This window comes from Pollicipes pollicipes, unplaced genomic scaffold (assembly GCF_011947565.3).
Source record: "Pollicipes pollicipes isolate AB1234 unplaced genomic scaffold, Ppol_2.1 Scaffold_4295;HRSCAF=5057_pilon_pilon_pilon, whole genome shotgun sequence".
Lineage (NCBI taxonomy): Eukaryota > Metazoa > Arthropoda > Thecostraca > Pollicipedomorpha > Pollicipedidae > Pollicipes > Pollicipes pollicipes.
In genome coordinates, this window is record NW_023596461.1 from 9,134,539 (window position 1) to 9,159,587 (window position 25,049).

At 60.6% G+C, this 25,049-nt stretch overlaps 1 protein-coding gene across 1 annotated transcript; it reads left to right on the forward strand.

Annotated features, from left to right (window-relative positions):
• LOC119096461 (EF-hand domain-containing protein D2 homolog) lies at nucleotides 1-24,674 on the forward strand. The gene is made up of 5 exons (XM_037219371.1): nucleotides 1-95; nucleotides 667-842; nucleotides 22,515-22,665; nucleotides 23,175-23,309; nucleotides 23,810-24,674. Exons 2-5 carry the CDS (start codon nucleotides 673-675, stop codon nucleotides 23,945-23,947), a joined length of 594 nt encoding a protein of 197 aa, XP_037075266.1. The 5' UTR covers nucleotides 1-95; nucleotides 667-672; the 3' UTR covers nucleotides 23,948-24,674.
• Nucleotides 24,675-25,049: the final 375 nt, after the last annotated feature.

The window sequence follows — 25,049 nt, forward strand, 5'->3', positions numbered from 1 at the left end:
AGTCTTGTCGTGGCGGCAGGGGTGCGTGCGCGATCGCTGGTGACGTGAAGACCTGGTGTGTTCGCCCATCTTTGTAAAACTTCCTTTTTGCCAAGGTAATTTATCCTGCCTGATATTCATTGGCTGCATTTTCTGATCATTCAGCTTTGAGCTGACTAGTACTTTTGCAGGTAATCTGGTACCTATTTCGACGTTTGTGCCTTGCTAAGGTTGATTCAGTCATGTTTTTTTTGTGTTTCCTGGGCAACATGAAATTATTCGTCATGCGGGCGCTATCAGTTAAAGCAGCGATGACCAAGGCCCCGGACCATTTGCCTTGGAAGGAGCACGGGTTCGTGTGGTTTCCATATGTAGGCATTTGAATTGGCTGGTTCTGTCGGAACCCACATCTAGGGATTATGCATTTTACACACGCAGGGGCACCGTCACGAGGGGAGGGGCTGGAATGCCATCACGCCGATTAATTTGCTTGATATTTACATGGCCATTCAAAAATGCTGGTTGTGGTGCCGGCGCCTTACCAACTCTTCTCAGTCTTGTCCGCCAGTGTCTACGCCTACTTCCCGAGCATCTCTCTCTTTCTATCTTGGACGAAATCATAGTCTCTCATATGTCTCTTGGACATGGACGAAATCACTGTCTGACACTGGGGGCATGTTCTCGCAGGGGACAATGTCGGCGGACAACGAGCTCAGTGCCGTCCTCAACCGGCGGTGTCAGATCAATGATGACCTGCACGCCGGCAAGGAGGTCAAGAAGGTTCTGCGGGTGTTCAACCCCTACACCGAGTTTCCCGAGTTCTCCCGCAAACAGATCAAGGAGTACGAGAGAATATTCAAAAAGTAAGTCCATCCTGACGCTCAGAAACGTACATTTTACGTTTGGACCTTTTCCGCCAACTGGGCAGGGTTACCGTGAAAGGCCTCGGCCCACATTGAGCGCTTTTTTATGAATGCCCAAACCATATGCCAATTGGTTGATTTTGTGTCTTGCGCTGCCGCTAGCCGATGGTGGAAATTATGACTATTAGTGCTGCCGGCCGATCGTAGGCGACACGGACTAAGGTTGAACGATCCATATTGAATGTTAAATACCGCTGAAAACCGCTGAGGACGCTCAGGGCCGACTCCGCAGGAGTATGCACCTTCAGGTGGACTAGGTTATTTTTGTTATTTTTCGACATCAGCTGACACTCCAAATGGGTACGTGGCTTGTACGTATTATTTGTCATGGAGTTTAAACCAATTCGAAAACAACGGAAAGTGATACCGGATAAAAATCCTACAAACACATGCATGCACAAACGGTATAAGACAAACCTTTTGCTACAAAATTAACTTGGCAGTAACCTGAAAACTTGTCGTATCCGACCTTGACCGACAGCTCGTTCATGAGACTGGCTGCTCGGTATGTAAAGGACCGCTGTCCCGCCGCCTTGCGGCGGGGATGGGTGTTCAGCTAGTTTGCTCATACATGTATGGCCCGTCATCATTTCTTAGGTGCGAGCAATCTTGCTGATATGCGTTCTTGTCGAAAGACCCAGTCTACGACACTGCCTGTAGTCAACTGAGGTAAAAGCGGCGAAGACGGCGTTTGCGATAGCTCGTGATTCTGGAGCCGCCTGCCTCTACACGGCGTTCTGGTGGCTGGTGCGGCGGCACTGCCGACCTACGCTCACGATCCGCTCGCCCTCCGTCTGGGGCTGGGCCGGACGGCGCAGCGCTGTGCGGAGACGGCTGAGGGGAAGAGTTTGTGTCACTGCCCTGTGGTCCAGGCGGCGGCTGGTGTTTTCCTGCGGTGTCCGAATTCCTAAGTTGACGGAGACGGGGATTTGGTTCTGGATCCACGGGTGATGGCAAACGGAGCCTGGTTCGGTGCAGTGTTTCCAGGAAGTCATCGTGTGTCCAGCGTCTTAGACCCTTTTGTGTCAAGGTTGACTTTTATTTCCGAACGTAGAATCCCAACCGGCGATGACATTTGACCCGAATACTCACTCAACTGAGACCAGAACGGTGATACGACTGGACCATTTCGCAGATGACAGTAAGCCGGCTTTAAATGCATCTATTCTTTGTTGGCGCGCCCCGTTGCTGGCGCGTGGTCGTAACATCGGCCCACAAACGAATGAGCCGAGTTCATCTTGGACCCCGAGAACTGATTTACCAGAACGGGTTAGAAATCGGTGTCCTGGAAAAGCTGACTTGTACCGGCCAGTGATTATCCATTCGGGCGCTCGGTGACCGGGGGCGGCCGATCGGCGTCTGGCCGATAGTGCTGCCGTCACGGTCCGCTCCCCGCAGCTGCCCGCTGCTGACCTCTGCCCATCGGATGGCGCCCACCTGTGCTCCGGAACGAGCCTGCCAATATCCATCAGTAGGCACTTGAAGACCGTGCCGGCCGACCGGCGCCCCGCAGCAGAATGCCATGTGGAAGTTGGTGATTTGTTTGCCGAAACTCCCGTTGCTTTTTCTGAACACCTGCATACGCAAATTGTGATAACCAGGCAGTTCAATCAAACTATGTAGAGTTTGCCATTCAGAAGTCACATCTTCAGTAAATGAACATATCACATCATATCAGGAGTCAACATATCTTCCGTACGTGAGTTACCCGAATAGTATGGGTGGAGATAATGTGTGGGGCGCCGCTTTCCACCCGATGTCCCGGGCTGTTGAGGGCTGCTGTGAGCACCGGCCCTCTGTTGGCGTGCCGGGGGAGGGGCCGGGGCCGGCCGGACGGCAGGCCTCGACCACTCTTATCTCGCCCGTCTTCGTCCTTCCCCGCGTCCCGCCTTTCGAATCGAGCCCCGCGGCCACCGAATTCCCCGACAAAAACCGCCGGCTGGTGGCGGCGGCGGCGGCGCCGGGTGCGCTGTCCCGTCAGGTGCGCGGCCCGCGGTCGGTCCGCCTTTCTCGGCCCACTTTCCGGCGCGGCCGTGCGTGGGGAGGGGGCGCAGCCGGCGCGCGCTGCGTCCCATGGGCAGTGGGCAGCCGTTCGGCAGCGCGCTGTGGGCCGGGCGCCCGCTCGACGGCGGGGATCACCTGCCGGGCGCAGACGACGGCTAGCGGACGACCTTGAGCGGCCGCACCCGCCGGACTGGGCGCCGGGCCCGGCCCGGCCTCTCGGTGCCTGCTGCCGCCTCTCGGGTGTCGGCTCGCCGGCTGGAGGGGTTATAGCCCGTCTCTGCGGCCGTATGGCGACCACGTGCCTTTGTGGCCCCTGACGCCGCTGCTGTGACCCGCCGAGAGCGTGCCGCGCGGCCACGTCAGCGCTGGGCCCGCCTGACGCGAGACAATCTAACACAGGACGCAGTCCCGCACATGGGCGCGGCTGCGAGCTGGGTAAAAGGAGCTGACTAGGCCCGAAAAATATATGAAACATTCATTAGTTAAAAATAGCAAGAACTTTGGTTTCACTTCCAGCTGGGGCGACAGGGCTCTCAAAAAGCAGAGTCCAAATGCGACCCTTATTTGCAATGTTGCACCACTATCCCATGGACGCACCCATTGATTAGCTAGTCTGCTTGATGTCCTCCGGTCTTCATGTTACAGCCAGTGCCCGTTGTGGACGGCTCAAAGTTGTACTTTGTACCGTTGCATTCGCTGCATTCTCGGGAATGTGAGAGGATCATATACGGTGATTCATGGGCTGAAGCCGGACCGTTTCCAATATGAACGGCGTGGTTCGCATGCATCTAGGGATATATGCGGAGAACAGCTTGTGCCATAAGCCAATTACCAGTTACTGAAATTCCGTCTTGTTCAGCGCGCTAAGCTCTTTATCCAAAGCTCCAATCATGCCAAACCGTCTGCCCTTGGATGCCATTGCTAAAAATCGAAGGGAGAGAACATGAGAGGTGTGTGGTATCTGGTGTCGAGTCTCGTGCAGCCGCACTGCTACGACCTCTGCACATCCAGCGCCCCGTTACTGGTGCGTGTTTACTGCTCCCCACATCCAGCACCCTTCACTGCAGCAGATGGACTGTTCCGACCTCTCAAATCTAATGGGAGCTCTGACGGCTGGTACAGGTATCCAGCTCTCATCTCCGGTTATCCAGCCTCTACCGCCCGTCCTGATACTCTGCGCCGAACTACCCATACCCAGCAGCCGCTTCCATCACCAGCATAGGCGCTCTGCTCCTGCCTCCCCGAACGGATCAGCCTCCAGGACTGCAGGCGTTCCACTGCCCATGGTCATCCCTGCCTCGCACCGGCGCCTCCCCCCGGTCTGCCCATGGTCATCCCCGCCTCGCACCGGCGCCTCCCCCGGTCTGCCCATGGTCATCCCCGCCTCGCACCGGCGCCTCCCCCGGTCTGCCCACGGTCATCCCCGCCTCGCACCGGCGCCTCCCCCTGGTCTGCCCATGATCATCCCCGCCTCGCACCGGCGCCTCCCCCCGGTCTGCCCATGGTCACCCCCGCCTCGCACCGGCGCCTCCCCCCGGTCTGCCCATGGTCATCCCCGCCTCGCACCGGCGCCTCCCCCCGGTCTGCCCATGGTCACCCCCGCCTCGCACCGGCGCCTCCCCCCGGTCTGCCCATGGTCATCCCCGCCTCGCACCGGCGCCTCCCCTCGGTCTGCCCATGGTCAGCCCCCTCGCACCGGCGCCTCCCCTCGGTCTGTCATGGCCACCCCCGCCTCGCACCGGCGCCTCCCGGTCTGTCATTGATCGTTGAAGCCCCTGCGCGTGTGAGTCAGCGGGGACGTGCGTCACCGAGCCCCGCCGGCGGCGCGCCACGCATGGAAGAGCTCGGCCACGCACGCGACTGCACGCTCCGAGTCAGCATCAGCCTAGTCAGCCCCGGCGGCGGCGGCGGCGGCGGTGGCTGACCGCCGCCCGCCTGGCTGCGGTCGCGGCGCCGGGTCTGGTCGCCCCGCGTCGGGCGAGGAGCGGCCATCGGCGCCGTGTCGAGTATCGACAGCGTGATCAGGTACCGACCGCAGCCCGCGCCGGGTGCTGTGCAGCGTTACTACGGGGTTAAGCTGGGGCCGCACGTGTCACGCGGGGCGGGTCGTGCTTCCAGCCAAGGTTGGTGGAATAACTCGCCTCTAGGGAGCCTTGCGTTGAGTCCAGGGGTCGGATCCGAGCCGGCAAGTCCCATGGGTATGCCTTGCATGTTCACTTGAACGCTGGCGTTGGATGGCAGTTTCTTCCCAGAACGATGGCTTGGCTCATCCTCGGACCACTGGAGCACTCCGGCCTTCCTAATACATATGTGAGTGGCCAGTTCCGGCCACTTGTGATTGGACTGGCCGTACCATAAGGTTTCACCGCGAGCCGATGAGTGCGTCTTGTAAGCTTGACAGCAGGAGGCAGGTTGTGCTGAATAGCACTGCAGCGGGGCGTCAGTAGTAGCTGTTTCTGCGGGTTCGGTGAAGCGGCGGTTGCCACAGACAGTCCCTGGCTGCCGTCCGACCGTGCCGGCCGCGTGCAGGCTTGCGTCATGGTAGGCGGAGGCGCCCGCGCAGGCGGTCCGGCCAGGCTTGGCTTGGTCCGGCTCGACTTGACCTGGCTTGGCTTAGCCCGACCCAGCCTGACCTGACCTTACCCGGTTTGACCTGGCCTGACCAGATCTGACCCGGCCTGACCAGGTCTGACCTGGCCTGACCGGTCTGACCTGACCTGACCCGGTCTGACCTGACGTGACCCGAACATGGACCCGGGCCTGTACCCGGGCCCGGCTCGATTGCGGGTCCGGATAGCGGCGGTACTGTCGCCGCACCCTCGCCTGATGAGCAGGTGGATGTGCCGTAGCCGTATGAAACAGGAGTCGGTCAGCGATGAGAGCATAGCGCTGCCGCCGACGCTGAACCACGTTGCGTCAGACGGCCGATGTACTGGCGCAGAGCCGGTAATGATGCCGCGCCTGTTTGTTTTTCATGGCTGGCCACTGGGCCGAGCAAGATCGCCCTGATCCCACTGACGGGTGAGATGACCGACGGCCGGCGAGCGGCCGAACGGGAACAGCACCGCCCCAAACAGAGTTTGACAGTTGGATCTTTTGTCTTCAGGAGATGTGATTGCTATTGTCTTGTAGCCAGGGTGATAAATTTGCGGTCATGGCTGACGCTTCCTACCGCTCGACATTCAAGGCTCCCAGTGGCACAGGTGGTCGTGAATCATGAGATTGTCAATCCCTGATCTTTTCCAGCGGGACTGCTAAACATCGCTTAAAACGAGAAGCTTGCGTATGGATGCGCGACACTCTATAACAAGCCTTCAATGGCTTTCTTCAATTCCGTCGCGGTTTGTCTAAAATTGACCCCCCCCCCCCCCCCCGCCACGTACAAAAGCTGCGTGTGTAGCCATCGCTCAATATACGGCACAGGGAATGGTGCTTTGATTGCATGCCGTGTGTCGTACGCGAGTATAACAAACCTGGGTAGCTAATTTCGACGGTTTTCATTGACGCGTAATGACAGTCTCCGTTGAGGAATAAGACTCTCTATGTGACATGATTCAGTGGTTCATGACATGCGAAGTTATCCCCTGCTCCAGAGTGAATAGATGGTCGTCACGGACGTGCCCTTAAGTGTTCTTAGCTGCGTTGCTTAAGGGAGGCTGCCGGGGCACTTTCACAAGATGACTATGCCACTTAAGTGATACATGCCGTTTTAAGTGTGACGAAATTCGGTTATGATAACCCCATTCATCCAGTTTCTACGGACGTCGCGAGCACACAACTCTACACAGTAACATCTGCAGACTCCACCGCAGAGAATGGGCGCCGCTTCTGTTTAAATGGCGCGTTGCGCCGTGTGGCTTCTCGAGGAACTCACCCAGTTCCCAGGTGTCGCGCGGCAAAGTATAGGCTTTCGCTGCCGTACCGGAACCGCAAATCACGCATTCCGGCTTGCGCATCGATCCTTGGTGGCGACACGCAGTTTTGCGGTTTGTAGGTGCGCCGAACTTCTTGATGAGTTGCGCAAATCATGGCCTCGGATTTGCCGGGTCTTACCAAGTTTGAATGTTTTACGTTGTGTTATCCTTTTTACTGTTACGGGTGAATGCTGCTGCCGTTCTGTTGAACGACGTTATGCGTCCCGCACAGTCGATGTCAGCACGGCTACACCGCGATCCGCTCGCGTCTCGGGCCCGGGTGTAACGGCCTTTGACGGCCTGCTGATGGGTGTGGGTCGGCAGCGTCTCCCTGGGCCAGTCTGTGCCGCCAGGCGAGCGTATGACACGTAAACAGCGCCACCACTCCCGGTGGACGGGCTCGTGATGACGTGCGTCGTCGATGGACGCCGCCGGGAGGGCCGGTACCGAGCTCCAGCCGTCTCCGGGTGCCGGCACCGAGCTCCAGCCGTCTCCGGGTGCCGGCACCGAGCGGGAGCACAGGCACCGGGCACCCGCCGTCTCCGGGCGCCGGGACGGAGTGGGAGAACCGGCACCGGGCACCCACCGCTTCTGAGCGCCGGGACGGAGTGGGAGGACGGACGCCGGGCACCCGCCGTCTCCGGGCGCCGGACGAGCGGGAGGACCGGCACCGGGCACCCGGCCGTCTCCGGGCGCCGGACGGAGCGGAGACGGCACCGGGCACCGCCGTCTCCGGCCCGGACGGAGGGGAGGAACCGGCACCGGGCACCCGCCGTCTCCGGGCGCCAGGACGGATTCAGAGCAGGGTGCTGTGTTGACCTGAGACCTGTCATGACGTCGTGGGCTGGTCATCGCCGACGGAGCAGGCCTCGGCGTTCGTAATGTGCCGGGGCGGGTCAGAGCTGGCCTGATGGCTGGGACGGGCTGGGCGGTCCGCCTCCTGTCGTCGTCAGGGGCGACAGCACTTCATCACTGTTGACAAATGGCCGTGGCAGCCGTCCAATCATTTTGCATGTACATTTTCATCCACGTCAACGATATGCTCAGGCTGGTGTGCATGATCTGCAAGCGAGCGGAACACGTAGCTTTCCAGGTGAGGCGTTGACGCGACCGGGGCGGTGTTTGTTAGGACCATTCATTGGCGTGCATGCACCGAGAAATAGCTCCAAAAGGCCGCGTAGCGCTGAATGATGGCATTCACTACCTGCTGGTGGTCAGGTCACTACCACGTGGTCACGCTCGGCTCGGCGCGGCGGTGTCGGAAACGCCCTCGGCTGTCGTGGTGTATCGCGCGATGGGTGGGAGGGTCGGTCTTCTGCGGGAGGACGGGTCGGGTGTCTGCCTGAGGAGACGTTTTCTATCCGCTGCGAGTGCAGCCGCCCGTCACAGCGACAGCTCTGCCGAACCGGTGTGGCAATACCTGTCTGTCTCGCCAACACCTAGCGGTCTCAGCAATACCTGACGTTTCGGCTGCACATGACTGGTCTCGATAGTACGCAGCGGTGTCAGCAATGTCTGGCGGTTTCCGTAATACCTGACAGTCTCAACCATACATGACGGGCTTAACAATGCCTGGCATGTGGGCAATACCTGATGGTCTTAATGGTCTGAATGGTCTTATGGTCTTAATAAACTCCGACGGTTTGAGCAATACCCGACGGTCTCAGCGATGCTCGTCGGTGTGGGCAACACATGACGGTCTCGGTGTTGAGCGACATTGTCTTGAAGTAGCAGAAGCCGCCATTGCAGTTGTGCCTGCCTTTGAGCTCTTTGCGTACATGGTGTGAGCCCCGGGTCGTGGAACGGATTATCTATGTCTGACTAGTTGTTGGGAGGTTTGTTGGATCGCATCCGGACGGTATCTGGGATAATGCCTTTTTATTGCCGTCGCAGAATTGTTTCTTTTAGATTAAGCCATCTGTAATTGGTGGATGCCTAGAGATCAGCCAGCCGCCGCTTGACCGTGGCAGCTGGGACGCCCCACACCAGCTCCCATCCCACCAGCCGCTCAGCGCGAACAGGCGCCGCACCAGCCGCTCAGTGGCGACCAGGTACCGCACCAGTCGCTCAGTGGCGACTAGGCGCCGCACCAGTCGCTCAGTGGCGACTAGGCGCCGCACCAGCCTCTCAGCGGTGGCGAGGCGTCCCACTAGCCGCCCAGCGGCGGCGAGGCGCCGCACCAGCCGCTCAGCGGCGGCGAGGCGTCCCACCAGCCGCTTAGCGGCGGCGAGGCGTCCCACCAGCCGCCCAGCGGCGGCGAGGCGTCCCTCCAGCCGTTCAGCGGCGGCGAGGCGCCGCACCAGCCGCTCAGTGGCGGCGAGGCGTCCCTCCAGCCGCTCAGCGGCGGCGAGGCGCCGCACCAGCCGCTCAGTGGCGGCGAGGCGTCCCACCAGCCGGAGATCGGCCGGTGTGTAAGTTTTCTCTTCCGTAGTACTGTAATTAGTTGCATTGGCCCAAGTGACTGGCGTGCTGTATAGCTGAGTTTTCTAGGCCAAGTTGTTAGGAACCGGTCTTGGACGTGGAAAGTCGCCCCTCCTCATCGGGGGCAAAAACATCAATCATCAACTTAAAACAAGACCAACAGATTGATGTCGCCCAATAAGGCATTGACCGACCCATGAAAGCAGGCAGCTGACGGGTCGTGTGTGGTATCTGTTTTTATAAGACAAATATGGTTGATATATTCGTGGCTACTGACGCGGCGTTTGTTTGGATGTCTCGCTGGTGTGAAGGGTCGGCCTGATCCAGGATCGGTTGGTGAACGAGGCCATTACTTTGTTGTCAGGTGGTGGGCCCCGGCTGATTGCATCGGTTTGTCTGGTAGTGTAAATAGCACAGTCTTCATGCTGAGGGAGGCACATTAGAAGCGGTTAAGGCTCGTTGCTATTTCGCTCGAGCTACCGGAAGAAAAATGTTTAATTTGTGGCGCCTCTGTACGGGGGCGACTGCGCACCACCAGCAATTAGAAAAGAAAGCGGGACCGTCTCGTCTGGCTCGTGGTGGGGGCATTGAACCTGGCTTGCAATGCCCAGTCCCCACCAGGGTCTGGCATTTTAACACATTGACAGTTACTGGCGACATTTGCCACATCTCTGGCAAGGTCAGTTGTGTAGTAACCTCGGATGGCGTTGTCTATTTTCTGGTAAAAAGCATATTGATATTTCCCAAGAACCAAGTTCTATCATGCAAGACCTCCGTACAGACGTTGAAATCGGAACACTATCCCGTCTGTCTCGGCCTCTTAGATAGACAAGACGCGAGACATCTTCATCATCAGTAAAATAAACAAAAAGGGGATCCGTAAAACAGACATCAATAGAAGGTACAAAAACCGCTATGACTTGTGCTGCTCCAGTGCGTCAGATAGCGAACCGTCGCTATCTCGGCCGGACCTCGCCGTCTGAGGCGCGCTGAACACCCGCCTCCGGAGCCGCCGCGGACCGGGGCGGTCTCCAGCCTCCGGGGCACCCCGCTGACGTCAGGGATGAGCGAGGCGAGACGGACCGGCGCCGCCCGGGCATCGATTGGGGCCGTGGCAGTGACGCCGCGGCCAGGCGCTGGACTCCGGCCAAGGTCGCGGTCCGACGCACTTCTCCGACGCTCGCACCCGCGCCCGCTCTGCCCTCGGCTGGCCGGTCTGGCCGGGTCTGGAGCCGCGCTTGTCCTGTTCTGTTCTGTCCTGCCCACCATTTGGGAGCGACACTGTCCGCTCTTCTCGGCAAACTGCTCTGATCTGGAGTCGCCCTGTCCTGCCCCGTCCTGCCCTGTCCTGCCCACCACTTGGGACCCTCACCGCCCGCTCTTCTCGACAAACTGCTCTGATCTGGAGCTGCCCTGCCCCACCCACCACTCGTGACCCTCACCGCCCGCTCTTCTCGGCAAACTGCTCTGATCTGGAGCCGCCCTGTCCTGCCCGGTCCTGACCCGTCCTGCCCACCACTCAGGACCCTCACCGCCCGCTCTTCTCGACAAACTGCTCTGATCTGGAGCTGCCCTGCCCCGCCCACCACTCGGGACTCTCACCGCTCGCTCCTCTCGCCATACTGCTCTGACCTGGAACCGCCCTGTCCTGCCCCGTCCTGCCCTGTCCTGCCCACCACTAGGGACCCTCACCGCTCGCTCCTCTCGCCATGCTGCTCTGACCTGGAACCCCCCTGTCCTGCCCTGTCCTGACCTGTCCTGCCTACCACTTGTGAGCCTCACCGCCCGTTCCTTACGGCCTCCCTGGACGTAGAAGCCACGCTGCCCGCCCCGTCTGCCCTTCATTTGTTATCGCTGAAGCCCACCACTCTCGTCTGCTCGGTTTGCCCGACCGCTGTGCCAATCCAAGCAACGTATAGTCATTCCTGGACACGTTTTCTGCGATGTTTGTTATTGAATTTCCCACGCTGGTTGCTTCTCCGAAAACTGCGCTTCTAGGAGTGCTGCGAATGCATGCAGGGATGTCCGACGTGGGACATGCCCCTCAGCATGTCTCTGCGGGGGCTGTTACCGCTCGTGATCACAGCTGCTCCCCTTGCTTGACCTCCCTCAATATGTACCGCCCTTGAGCAGCAGCGGAGCGCAGCTTTGTTACCCTCAGTTGTTCGGGCTCTCGCTGGGCGCACTTGTGGAATGCTTCATGCGGCTCTCAGCAACGAGCACCACCGCCCAAGTGTTTTCAAGGCAGCTCACTTGAACACGTGGCCCGCTATAAGGGCATGAGCGACACCATCGTTGGAAATGTTTCTTTCACTATACATGGATACGGCTACGTAGAGTCGTCTGGCCTGGTGTCTGAGTACCCACGACCGGGCAACTGTAGGTGCTCTGCGCCGCGTGCTGCCATGTGGTACTGTTTGTGCCGAACAACGCCCTTCGCGCGCTTCATATCGGTGTAATGATGCCTCGTCGTTGCAGCTGCGGAGGCATATGGTGCTTTGGACTGAACGAGCCAGATTGTGGCCGACTGACCGTCACGCGAGTTTGTAATTTGCGCGGCGTTGCGACATGATGTTGCGGGCGGCCGCTCTGCGCCGTGTCAAGCGGGCTACCGCGGCCGCGGGCGCCGCGCGAGCAGCGGTGTTTACAGAGGGCCGCGCTGGTTCGGACTGACCGGCCGCATCCGGCCGAGCCGGCCGAGCCGGCCGAGCCAGCCGAGCCAGCCGAGCCAGCCGGGCCAGCTGAGCCAGCCGCGCGAGCAGCGGTGTTTACAGAGAGCCGTGCTGGTTCGGACCGACCGGCCGCATCTGGCCGAGCCAGCCGGGCCAGCTGAGCCAGCCGCGCGTCTCCGGCGGGATGCTCGGCCTCGTCACCACACTCCGCACAGCGCCTGACCTTCTTCCGAGCTCGGCTTCTGGCCACTCGCTTTTCCTGGCGTGTGCTGCGTGTTGTGCCGCGTAAATTTCAGTCTGTGCGAAGATCGTGTATTATGCTGAAGGTGGTACGCGTACGCATTCCTCTTGAAACGTATCGAACTGAAACGGCTCATCTTTGTCATTTCGTGAAGGTTAGGTGGGAGTTGCAGTTTCTGTCACCTGCCGTCTGGTCCCGCGACCGGCTAGGCCTTTCAATCAGATCCCAGACAGCCAGTCCGCCCCCCCCCCCCTCCCTTCCTCCGGGGTAAACTGGTGGGAATTGCGCAGCATTCGGTGGGCTATTTATACCTTACAGAGTGCTGACTCCACGCGATGGAGGTATCGTAGGCGTTCAGCGTGGGTGTGGAGTCACGAGCGCCAGCTGATCCACGAAGTCCGTAATCCCGCCAGCGCGCTGCTTGCCGGGCGCGCGCGGGTGATTCACGGGCATAGCAGGGGGGACTGTGGTGTCGTAGTATGGTGTATGTATGTCGTAGCACAGCAGCCGCAGCGCTGCCGGGCTCGTCATGGTCGGGGGAGGAGGAGGGGGTCACTGTGCGGCGGTCTCAGAACTGCAGATGCGCCTCGTGCCGCCGTCCGTGCGCCTCCTCCCCGACACCGACAGCCAGTCGGCGACGCGGCGTGCCCAGCGCGCCGGCCCCGTTCCCAGGTGGGTCTGTGACGCCGCGACCTGACCCGCCTCGGCCGCCCCGGCCGCCCGGGTCGGCTTTCTCGGGGTCCGCCACCGCCCAGCGCGTGATCGGCGCTGTGTGTGTGATGCAGCCCCGCGACGGGCTTACTGTTTATCGACAGCCGGCGGCGCCGGCGCCGCCGACGGCCGCGTGATGGATAGTGTTTACTCCGTGACGTAAACGACGCACACGCACCCGACGGAAGTGTGAACGTGGGCCGGAACAGGCGACGACGCGCCGCCAAGGCCGCCGCCGACCGTGGTCCGTGACGGAGCAGCAGCCCTTTGTCGGTCGCGGAGTTTTTCCGTTACGGAGCCGCCAGACTGACTCTTTGGCAAGGCCAAACTGCTAAGCGGTGCCGCTCCCCATTGTTAGGATGGCGTGATTCAAAAGGACGGTTCCACCCGAGCTGACATCTTATCTAGAGCAGCCAGCCGAACCAGGAACTGTTAGCCCAGTTTTTGCAGATTACAAACGGCGCACTGCAAGAGTAAAAGCCTTAAAGTACACATTGATCCAGTCGTCTGGTCCGCGGCGTAGCTACAAAACAGAGCCGCTGAGCCAGATTGGCTCAGTGACCTTGGCTGACCCCAGAAGCGACTTCGCGTGTGCGCTGTTCGGCCGACGTGGCACGTGCCGGCGCCGGCGGCACTGATTCTCGCCCACATTCTCCGTTTCCGGTGTTGGGTTTTGCGGGGCGCTGCCCTCGGCTGGGGCCGCCCCGCCCGGCGCGTGCGTGCGCGGAGCCGGCGGGCTGACCGCGCCTGTGGCGCGCCGTCAGCTGGGGACACGAGCTGCAGCTGGTCACGACAGCTGGTGACGCGAGCTGCAGCTGGTTAAGACAGCTGGTGATGTGAGTTGCAGCTAGTGACGACAGCTGGTGATGTGAGCTGCAGCTGGTCACGGCAGCCGGTGACGCGAGCTGCAGCTGGCCACGACAGCTGGTGACGTGGGCTGCAGCTGGTCACGGCGGGTGCACCGCCGGCCGCCGCCACAGCCGCCTCAGCCGCCATCGTGCCGGGGCTCGGGCTGCCCTGCCGGCAGCGCCGGAACTATGCCAGCTGCTCAGCTCAACCCCGCACGTGCAGGCAATGGCCGGCGAACTGAGAAAGAATCTAACGAAACCAGTACGGGGAGGAATCACGAACAGAGCAGAAGCGGCAAATTCATTAGGACTTTTATCACACGTCGTGTGACTTGAACGTCGCCGTTTAGTGAGAAGGTGTTGAAATGTTCAGGAACATAGTTCCGTTATAGATGCAAAACATTTCCCAGGCTATTTCGCAGCTGGCTTAGTTTGTTGGACGGTAAGGTGGCATCGTTCACCGGCACAAACAGTCTTTAGCGTGCATAGTCAGTCCGCATCCGGTCCCGCTCACCCACGCCGAAGCCGGGCGTCTCAGGGGGGGGGGGGGGGGGGGGGGAGCAGTCCCATAAAGCCGTGTTAAGAAGCCGGATTCCCAAAGCGGAACTATGCACGTACGCAGTTCTGGACTGTGCCGTGTAATCATGCGAGTCGAAGTCAAGCCGATTTTTTTTTAGTTCCTCGATTTTTGTCAACTGGTAGGACGCGCCTGTCGGGCCGAGTTGTCCCGGCTCACTGAGCAGGTGTGTCACTTTCTAAAATAAATTGGAATGCTGAGCCGATGAGGCTGACCTGACCGTCAAATTATGATTTCCTGACGACTTTTGGTAATCCGATTTTTTTTCGTCGATTCCGAAACTACTTTTCTGCGGGGGAACGACGTTCCCTTTCACGGTAAAATGATGTTTTTGGGATGGAAACTTCAGAATGGGCGTGCAATTCACAGAGAAAGCGTCCTTCAGTAATGAAATAAATCAAAAGTGTGTAGGTCATCGCTTAATCTGCATCATCCCAGGCTCAGGTCACCCCCGGCCTGCCGAGGTGACCGTCCTGGCGAGGTCAGCTGGGAAGGGCGCCGGCCGGGGCGGGCCGGGGCGCCAGTGAAAGCAGCGCGCGCTCCCTGAGAAAGCGACGCGTTCGCTCAGCGACTGACCCCAGGAGGTCGGCGGCCGGCGGCGCCTCTGACCCGGCCCGGCCGCCACACGCGCATCAGTCCGGCCCGCACCGGATGGCGGGGTGTCGGCCTGCACCGCCGGCTGACCTCGGATAAGTTTCGCTCTGTCTGGTGATGTGTGGCATAATCTGCTGTCTGGGTGCAGATGAGTGGTGATCGTGGGTATAGCTTGTGTCAAGCAGACGGTGACAGCGAAGCCGGAGTAAAGCACATAACCACTGTGCATGCATTGCCTGTGTTCAGTGCCGCGGATCAGGCAGACGACAGAACATCAGCCATGATGCGGCAGTCAGCTCTTTAGTTTTTATCGCTAGTTTCTCTTTCTGTTCATACTATTTCCTAGCAAAAAGAAGAGGCAATAATTACAGCGATGTTCGTGGAAACGTGAGATCCAGCGGGCTTAACAGCCCAACACTGGGCTGGTCGTGATTTACGCTGGAAAGTTAGTTCTGTATTACTACTCACATTTGCTGAGTGTGGCCGTCAGCGCGCCGGCGATTATCCGGGCGTGCCGACGGGTCAGTATCTGGTGCGGACCGCCGTGCAGTATGGATTTACTCTGCCCGGGCGGCAGCCGGCCGCTGGCGGCCGCCGCTGTGTGCCGCTGTCAGGGACGGCGCGTCGGCAGCTGCTGTGTGTGACACTGGCGGGCACGGCCGCCGCTGTGTGCCGCTATCAGGGGCGGCGTCGGCAGCTGCTGTGTGTCACCCTGGCGGGCACGGCCGCCGCTGTGTGCCGCTATCAGGGGCGGCGTCGGCAGCTGCTGTGTGTCACCCTGGCGGGCACGGCCGCCGCTGTGTGCCGCTATCAGGGGCGGCGTCGGCAGCTGCTGTGTGTCACCCTGGCGGGCACGGCCGCCGCTGTGTGCCGCTATCGGGGGCGGCGCGTCAGCAGCTGCCGTGTGTCGCTATCAGGGGCGGCGCGTCGGCAGCTGCTGTAGGTCACACTGGTGGGCACGGCCGCCGCTGTGTGCCGCTGTCAGGGACGGCGCGTCGGCAGCTGCTGTGTGTGACACTGGCGGGCACGGCCGCCGCTGTGTGCCGCTATCAGGGGCGGCGTCGGCAGCTGCTGTGTGTCACCCTGCCGGGCACGGCCGCCGTTGTGTGCCGCTATCAGGGGCGGCGTCGGCGGCCGCTCCGGAAGCGGTCACGCCGGGCGCCCGGCGCCGGCGGTCGGCCTGGCCAGTGAGTCAGCCCGAGCCGGCGCGCACGTGTGACCGGCCGCCGCACCTGACCGGCAGCTAATCGCCGACCTCCGCCCGCTGAGCGCCGCCCGGTGGCGACACCGGCCGCCACATGTGCCGCCGACGCTGCAGCGGGGCGCGACCGGTGATGCCGCGGGCTGGCGGCCCTCGCGGTCAGCTCGGGACGCGGGCGGCAGCCGGCGGTTCGCAGCCCGGAGCGCCGCGCGCCGAGCGGTCCGCGCCCCGTGGCCTGGTCAGGTGACGGCCGGACGTCACGTGACCACCCGGGCTGGACGGGCCCCGGCCCCGTCCAAGGACACATGACCAAACACGGCTCGGTCCCGAGCTGCGGACCGGCGCTGGCTGGTCCTGCACTGGGCACGGCCGGCCGGGCTCGCCGTACAAACCCGCCGTCCAGTGGATGCTCGGCCTTGAAATGGGCTGTTAGTTACGCGTTTGCGGTGTCTCGGCCCGAGGAACGTCGTGCTGTCAGAGCCCATCTTCTGGCAATGTGCCGTGCAGCTGACGCGACGCGCTGCCGGCAGTGTCGGGACCACGGAAGCGGAGCCCGAGGCCAGCTTCGCTCCGCCGCTGCACGTGTATGGAAATGCAGCGTAGAAAGTGTCCTGGCAGGCTTCCACCGAGTTGCATGTCAACTGACTTGAGCACTCCGTCAAAGAAGCTTCCGCACTCTTCCGACGTGCAGGTGATATCGGAGTCATCGCAGCGTGGATTGAAAGCCTGCGTCAACAATCGCTTCCGGCCTGCCACTGGTTTCTCGTCCGGCTATCGCATGTTTGTTTTAAGCGAGCTCCCAGGTGCACGCCCCGTGCTATTGGTGACTCCATCGGCAGCTGACGCGTCATTTGTGAGCGATTAGTCGCTCGCGCCGAAACCAGAACAGGGACAGACGTGCCGGCCGTTATCACGCTCGAGCCCTCAGACCAAGCTCCGAACTGGCCCGCCGACGTCTGAGGTCCGTTCTGGAGGTGTCGGGCCGTTCTCCAGCGGGGTTAGCCGCCGTGGGCTCGGGGGGACAGCGGACGGCAGGGTCGGTGCTGTCCCGCCCAGCTCACCCCAGCCGGACTCGTGCCGAGCTGCCGAGCCGATTGGAGCTGGCACAATAGACGCATGCCTGGCCGGGCCGGGACAATGCGCGCACAGCGCCGCAGGAATGCCGAGCGAGCGGGCCGGATCGTAGTCATGAACGGGTCGGGATGGGCGGTCAGGTGGCGCGCCGCTGGCAGCAGCCGGCCGGCCGGCCCCGGACGGCTCGTCTTGCGCCGTGCCGGGTGCGCGGCGTCCCCTGGCCAGCCCTGACCGTCACCGTCACCGTCACCGTCACCGTCACCGTCATCGTCATCGTCATCGTCATCGTCATCGTCATCGTCGCCGTCACCATCACCGTCACCATCACCGTCACTGTCACTGTCACTGTCACTGTCACTGTCACTGTCACTGTCACTGTCACTGTCATCGTCATCGTCGCCGTTACCGTCACTGTCACCGTCACCGTCATAATCACCAGTCACTGTTACCGTCACCGTCACCGTCACCGTCACCGTCATCGTCACCGTCACCGTCACCGTCACCGTCACCAGTCACCCGCTATCTGATGGTAGCGGGTGACTGGCGGTGTGCCGGTCCGGTGCCGCCACCTCAGCGCGGGGCCAGGACCTGGTGTCGTCCCGTCCGCCCGGTGGTGTGTGGTAATGCTGGCTCGTCACGGGGACGGGCTCAGGGGGAGGGGTGACACGCTCCACCGGTGGGTGCTTGTGGGCAATCGTGGACGCGACTTTTCGGAGCTTGCGGGTGAAAGTGAATGCGTCGGCGAGCTTGGATCGTGCAGGCGTACCAAGGAAAGAAGGTGCTGAAATGAGTCGGATTTTTCGGTCCTCTTTTAGCAAGGAATCTGGGCGGGTTTCCAGCTGCAGTACAATCCCTTACTAGGGAGGTAAAAATGTGCATTGCTGTAGAGCATTAGATGCGGGTCCACCTTAAAGTGGTTTGCGCTCTGTTAAGTTATCATGCGCTCTGCACTGGTATGCACCTGGGCTCTCTAAGTCGGGTTGCTGCAAACACGGCCCAGTTTTTGTTCTTTCGGCTTCGTGGTAGAGCAAGCAAAGGCACTTTTATGTTCTTCTAAGTAATACCATTACACATGCTGTTAAAGCTGGACTGAGTCTGTCGGTAACTGGGCCTGAGCACTGACGACAAGGACTCTGTCGAGACAGACCAACGGGTGTAACCGGGCGCCAGTCAACTCCCATGGCTGTCCCCTTCCTCTGCAGTTCCCGCTGCCGTTCTGTGTCAGTAACCGAACGCGGCGCACACAGCGGCGCTGTGATCCGCCGCATCTGCCTGCGAGCGCCACTGAAGGCCCTGAAGCCGTTCCGGAGCGCGGGGTCTGCTCTGGCGGGGTCATGGCCCCCGCCCGTGACCGGGTCATGACAGCCACGCCGGCGGGGTGGGGCCTTCCTCATACCGGGGTCGCCTGTGAGTGTTGCGGTGCAGTGGTGACGCGCAGAACTCTTTTAAAGAATGGAAAAAGGCATGTTTCGTGCTTGCACGACCTTACCGGAGGGACTCAGCGGGGCGGAGCCCACGAATCATTTTGTACCTGCTCATGAGAAGGACGATGATGCGGCGGCGGCGGCGACGTCTGACGTGTGTAGCCTCACGCTCGTTGTTGACGCGTTCAGCCGCTCGACCGCGGAGTCTCGGCCAGAGCGGAGACGCGACCGCCCAGCCAGCGTTCTGCCCTGTTTCCCCCGCAGATCTGTGACCGACTGGAACGCTGAATGATGAGCCGAACTGAGCCGGCGGCGTGGCGCCGGGCCGGGCCGGGTCGAGCCGGGCCGGGCCGAAGCCGGGCCGAGCCGGGCCGGACTGGGCTGGGCTGGGCTGGGCTGGGCTGGGCTGAGCTGGGTTGAGGTCGCTCCAGCGATCGAGCGCGGCAGGTTGTCTGCATTGGGCGGTGCCCGCCCCGGCGGGCGGCTCAACTGCGATCCCATCCCCGCCACTGTCGGGACGGGTGCGGTGGCGCCAGGCGACGGCGTCAGGCACGGCTGACGCCCCGGCCTCTGGCGCCCCGGCCTCGGGCGCCGCCGGCGGATGTGCTCTGACGAGCGACGCGGCCGAACCTGTGGCGTCCGTCTCGGCAGCAATGTCAGCGTTAGGCGCGGTCGAACCTGTGGCGCCCGTCTCGGCAGCGGCGCCAGTATCGGGCACGGCCGAGCCTGTGTCGCCCGTCCCGGCAGCGGTGTCAGCGTCGCGCACGGCCGAGCCTGTGGTGCCCGTCTCGGCAGCGGTGTCAGGGTCAGGCGCGGCCGCCGGCTGCTGATGCGTGCCGGCCGCAGCCCAGAAGCAGGCGTTCGGCACTAAGCTGGCATCGGCCGAGTGCTCGGATATCTCGACGTTTGGAGTTGCACACATCCCGCCACCATGGATTCCCAAACGGGTCCTCTCGATTAATATCTTGCCATCCGGGCCGCAGCCTGGGAAGCCCTGGCGGTCCGTCCGGACCGCAGCATGAAAACTTGTGATTCGACAGTACTTGCAGCCGGTCCTAAATCAGTATCGGCGGTACTGGAGCGGCGCCTTATCTGGGAATGTCAGCACGTAGTCGCAACCAGGAAATATCGACCTGTGTTGAACGCATAAAGCAGGTAAATGTTTCGGTGCCAGTCCAACCTTTCCGGTTTTTGGCTCGCACCCCCACATACAAGCCGGTCAGACAGGAATGGCGCCAGACTTCGGTAGGGTCGGGCCGACAGCGGATCATGGCTCGGTCGCCGGCCGCCGGCCGTCGGCCGCTGGACCGGGGCCGCTATCGGTGCCTCGTCCGGTGCCGGCCCGACACCCGGCCGGCCCGGCCGCACGCCGCGCCGACGACGGCGGCCTCGGGTCACTGGCCGCCGGTCAGCAGGGAACTTTGCTAGGTCAGCGGGGACCCGCGGACCGGTGTAGGACTGAGGACGCACCCCGTCTTGCCGGTTGTCTTCGGTGTCTTGCAGATCATCTGACTCGGTTTGCTCGGATGCATGTCCTCACTGAGGGACATGTCAAAATAAAGTCACCACATTTTCAGTTGGCTGCCCTGCAGTGCCGGATTCTGCGGCGATGACGGGGTGGCCCTGTCCGTCTTCGAAGCATCGCAGTCAGTACAGTCGCTAGCGTCACGGCTTCATGCCAGCTGGGCAAGCTAACCTCGTCCGGGCGACTGCGACATGACACGCCTCCGCTGCTAACACCTTCACAGAAGCGGCGACGGCCTCGGAGCCCGGCGGATCGGGACGTGGGACGTGGCTGGAGTGTTTGTGTGAGGATACCGCTGTATGCAGCGTGTACGGATCGTCGCGGAAGTGTGCGCGCACAAACATCTAGTGGCGTGTCTGTACACAAGGAGGTACGTGAGGCAAAACACGGGCGGGTGGGATGCTTCTCACTCGTGACCTTCATTTCACGGGTCACGTCAGAGAACGCAGAAGAGTGCCCTCAGTATGTGGTCGTACTTCGCAGCGATCGCTGCAGCGAATTTTTTTGCAGTGCTCCGACAGATTTTTCCTAAAAAGGACAGCTTGCAAATTTATAATCAGGGCAATGGGGTGTGTTTGGCAGATCGTCGGTCATCCATCTTTCGATGATGTTCAGCCCTGGACAATGGAGATCCCAGTACTCTCACGTCATGTGGGCTGATCCCCATCTCGCGGTGACGCACCTGCAGTCACTGAAGCACACGCGGAGAACACACACAATTGCTCGGTACAGCGGCGCGCGCCTTACCGAAACGTCAGCACTTCTGCTCTCCCGGTGAAGCCGGGGCGAGCCAGCGTCGGCGCCGGGTCACGCCGCTCCGGTGCACCTTCCGGTGAGGCTGGGGCGAGCCGCGCCAGCCTCAGTGCTGGATCATGCCGCTCCGGCGTACCTCCCGGTGAAGCCGGGGCGAGCTGTGCCAGCCTCAGTGCTGGATCATGCCGCCCCGGTGTACCTTCCGGTGAAGCCGGGGCGTGCCGTGCCAGCCTCAGCGCTGGATCACGCCGCTCCGGTGCACCTTCCGGTGAAGTCGGGGCGAGCTGTGCCAGCCTCAGTGCCGAATCACGCCACTCCGGTGTACCTTCCGGTGAAGTCGGGGCGAGCCAGCCTCAGCGCCGGTTCACGCCGCTCCGGTGCACCTTCCGGTGAAGTCGGGGCGAGCCGTGCCAGCCTCAGTGCCGGATCACCGGCTCCGGCGGTGACGTCGTAGGCCGCTCGACGCACGGGCATCGGTGATGTTCGCCGTATCGGTGCGCAAACATTGATAGCATAAACATCCGTGGTCGTATGTGGTCGGCAGTGTTGACACCGCGGCTTGGCGCTTTAGGCTGGGAGCGGACAGCCGTATCGGGTCTTCGGCCTGGTCAGTCAGCGTCGGTCGTCACCGCCGGCGCGGCACTGACCTTCCCTCCCCCGGGCTCGCTCGTCAGCGGCGGGCATCCATTCACACCGGATGGGATCGGTTCCTTTCTCACCGGAAGACTGCGCGGCCGCGTTGCCGGGAGGTGCGGCCGCTCGGCTCGGCTGGACGGCTGAGAGAAGGGCCGCTCGGCGGGCGGCCGGGAGCACGCGCATGCGGAGACCCGACACCGGACCCGGGGGCCGGCATCGCCTCCAGGAATATACGGGCGCGCGGGGCCGGTGTTGAGCGGCGCACCTGTCACGGCGCTGCGGCTGTCCGACCCCCCGTGTCGGGGCCGAGCGGCACTCCGATGCGACCCCGCAGCTGTGTGCGTCGTCTCGGCAGGGGGCAGCGCCCGCTGGGGGACGGCCGCCGAGAATAGTCCTTACCAGCAGTGCGTCGGATACGTCTCGGGGGAACTGCGCTGGATTTGTCGGCGGCCGAGGTCGGGTGCTTGTGATGGCAGATTGAATTCACTCGCTTAAAGACGCATGTCGTTGTCACCTGTGGCAGGACCACCGGGAGATGCGAGGCAATTGAAGGCACATGAAACACCTAAGGTGGAACCTTTCGTCGGATGGTGTTTTCCGAAGCTAGTTGCTTCCATTAAGCGTTAGATGGAACAGTAGTATTTGGCGCGAGCGATCCATGAGAACGATCATCGGCAAGAAAAAGATAACGGTTCTTGAGATGAGTTGGTGTCGGCGTTTACGACTTTTTGCCAGCGTGCTTTGCTTTACGTCAACTTGATGTTTCCGTGCTGTTTCCGCGCGGCGGTATTCACATGTTTTTTTTTTAATTTTGCCGAAAGATTATATGGATCGTCGATCTGGAACATGTGGACAAGTTGTGGTCGGATCTGGAGTGTGCATTTAGCTATGTTCGCGAGCGACATTTAGGTGGCATTTTGTACAACAGTGGCACATGAGATGCGACGCCGCCACAGTGTCAGAAAGAGAAGCGTGAACTCGTCAGTCTTCTCACCAGAAGCCTCTGATGTCCCACAGATACGACGAGGGAAACGATGGCTTCCTGGACTTGGAGGAGCTGAAGAAGATGATGGAGAAGTTGGGAGCGCCGCAGACGCACATCGGCCTGAAGCAGATGATCCGCGAGGCCAATGAGGACGAGAACGTCACTAAGATCGGCTTCAGAGCGGTAAGATCAGCCTCCGCCCTGATAATCAAGCGCCCGACGATACCTCTGGTGGTAACGACGTTTTCCAGCAATGGACAGCTCAAACGGTATTAGAACTTCCCGACGCTGGGCACGGCTTTGAGGCCCCTTTTGCTAAGTAGCAAGCATCGAGCGTTGTGCTAGATACTTGCTCGCTTTGTCCTCGGCGCAAATTTTGTGGCCTAGCAGCATTCAGACTGATTCAAGGGAACCCCTCTTGACAGCTGTGGGTAATTTCTGGACGCCCGTGACCGCCGCCTCAGCCTTTGCCTGTTGAGTGAGCTGTTCTTCACAGAGCCGTTGCTTTGTGATGGTATGTGTGATATCTGTTGGCTCTGCCCTCGGCGGTGGCTTTGCGGTCAAGCAACAGTCCGTCTAATTCATGGGGTCTCCCTCCTCCTCTTGACAGCCACGGGTGATATCCCGAGACCCGTGACACGAACTGTCGCACCAGCCTGTCTGAGCGGCTAACGTTCCCTGCCGGCCGGCAGTTTCTGACCGTGTTCCGCCGGGCGGCGGCCGGCGAACTGACGGCTGACTCGGGCCTCAGTCAGCTGGCTAAGCTCACCGAGATCGACGTCGACGAAGTGGGCGTGGCTGGCGCCAAGCAGTTCTTCCAGGCCAAGGTGCGTCCGCGCGGTGGCGAGCGCCGGTTGGAGGGCCGGCGCCGTTCAAACGGCCCACGCTGTTCAAAGGATCAACGCCTGTGGGATAGCTGGTGCCGGTCGGAGGTCCGGCGCCGTTCAAAGAGTCAACACTGGTGGGATAGCTGGTGCCGGTTGGAGGGCCACCGCTGGTCGCAGGACCACTACCGGTCGGAGTGCCGGCACCAGTTGGAGGGCCAGCACCGGTCGGTGGGCTGGCGCCCGTTTTCATCATGCTCTCGTACTGAGTAACAACATGATTTTGCCTGGAAAGATACGTTATGAAACATTTTGAGTTCTCATGTGCTGCGTTTTGGTCTGTACAGCAGCCGGTTCACAGTCAGATCGTCGGCGAGTCAGTATCACTCATCTGTTCGTTGGTGTGTCAGTGTTACCCATCTGCGCGCGGTGTGAGCCCGGTGTCGCTGGACAGCTGCGGCCGGACGCTTCCGCCGAGCTGTACCTGCCCTGTTCCTCGACAGATCTCGGAGCTGGAGCGCGACAAGAACTTCCTGGAGGAGATCCGCCGCGAGGAGGAGGAGCGCCAGCGACAGGAGCAGGAGCGGCGCGAGCGCAAGGCCGAGTTCAAACAGAGGGCGGCACTGTTCAACCACGCCTAGCTCAGGTGGCGCTACCGTCGGGATGCGTGACGGGAAGTGCACTCGTGGAGAGCGTGTGATAAGCAATGCGGTGTTTATCTTACTGTGTTTTTGGGAGGGGAAGGTGCAAATTTAAATGAAAACGGACATGTAGCTCTGATGGTGGTTTTGGTGTGTGTGCTTGCGTGAGTTGCTGCTTTTTTCCTCAAGTTTTATCTTGCGAGTTTTTCTTATTTTCGCTTTCAGTGTTTTAATGTCAAAGCTATTTCAAATTATCGTGTTTATTTTTTAAGCAACCGTAGATGTTAATGCGTAGCATTCATCCATAGGGTCATACGAATGCGTGCTGATGGCGAATGAATTGCATAACCCAGTGTAGGCGGAAACAGTCCAAGCTTGTACGCATGTTCCGTGAAATGCTGAAGTGTTGATTAAAACCCGAGTAGCTGCGCCTGTGGGTCGGATTTGAGCGAGTGCAAACTAGAAGTGCTATGGTGTTAGTAACGACTCAACGTGCATCAGCTCATAACAGTAGACATTAGATGAACTCGCCGCATAGCTGAATTAGACATATCGGTAAATATCCGCCTGTGTAATGTGCCTTGTGTCTGCGTAGTGCCCCTAGTAGTAGTTATATATTTGATGCTGAGTCTAATTTGGAGCTGGTTAAATTGTGATGTTCATTTGTGATGTGGTGCTCATGCGTTTGTGGTCAGAGCTTCTGTGCGATCTGCATGGCGATCAAATACAGTTGTAACAATATCGCGCCTTTAACTTCCCCCCACAAGCACCCGACGCGCGTTGAGCACTGATGCACGCCCAGATTTGCACACCGCAAAGCAGGCACGCCGCAGAAAATGCCGTACGCAAGTCACATTCATTAAGGCTAGGCCATTGGAGATCAGGCTGTACCTGTGGTTGCACAAGTGGGTAAGTAGTGGGACGGGCTTACACAAGTCGGGGCCGTTCATTAGATGCTTGGAGCATTTATTAAAAAATTTGGAAAATCGTTTGACAGCGACGTCCAGTTACGTATGACACGCAAGTATCCATCGCCGCCAGTTCACCACCACCCGGCCCCATGTCCAAGTTCACCACCCACCACCAGGTCCTGTGTCCAAAT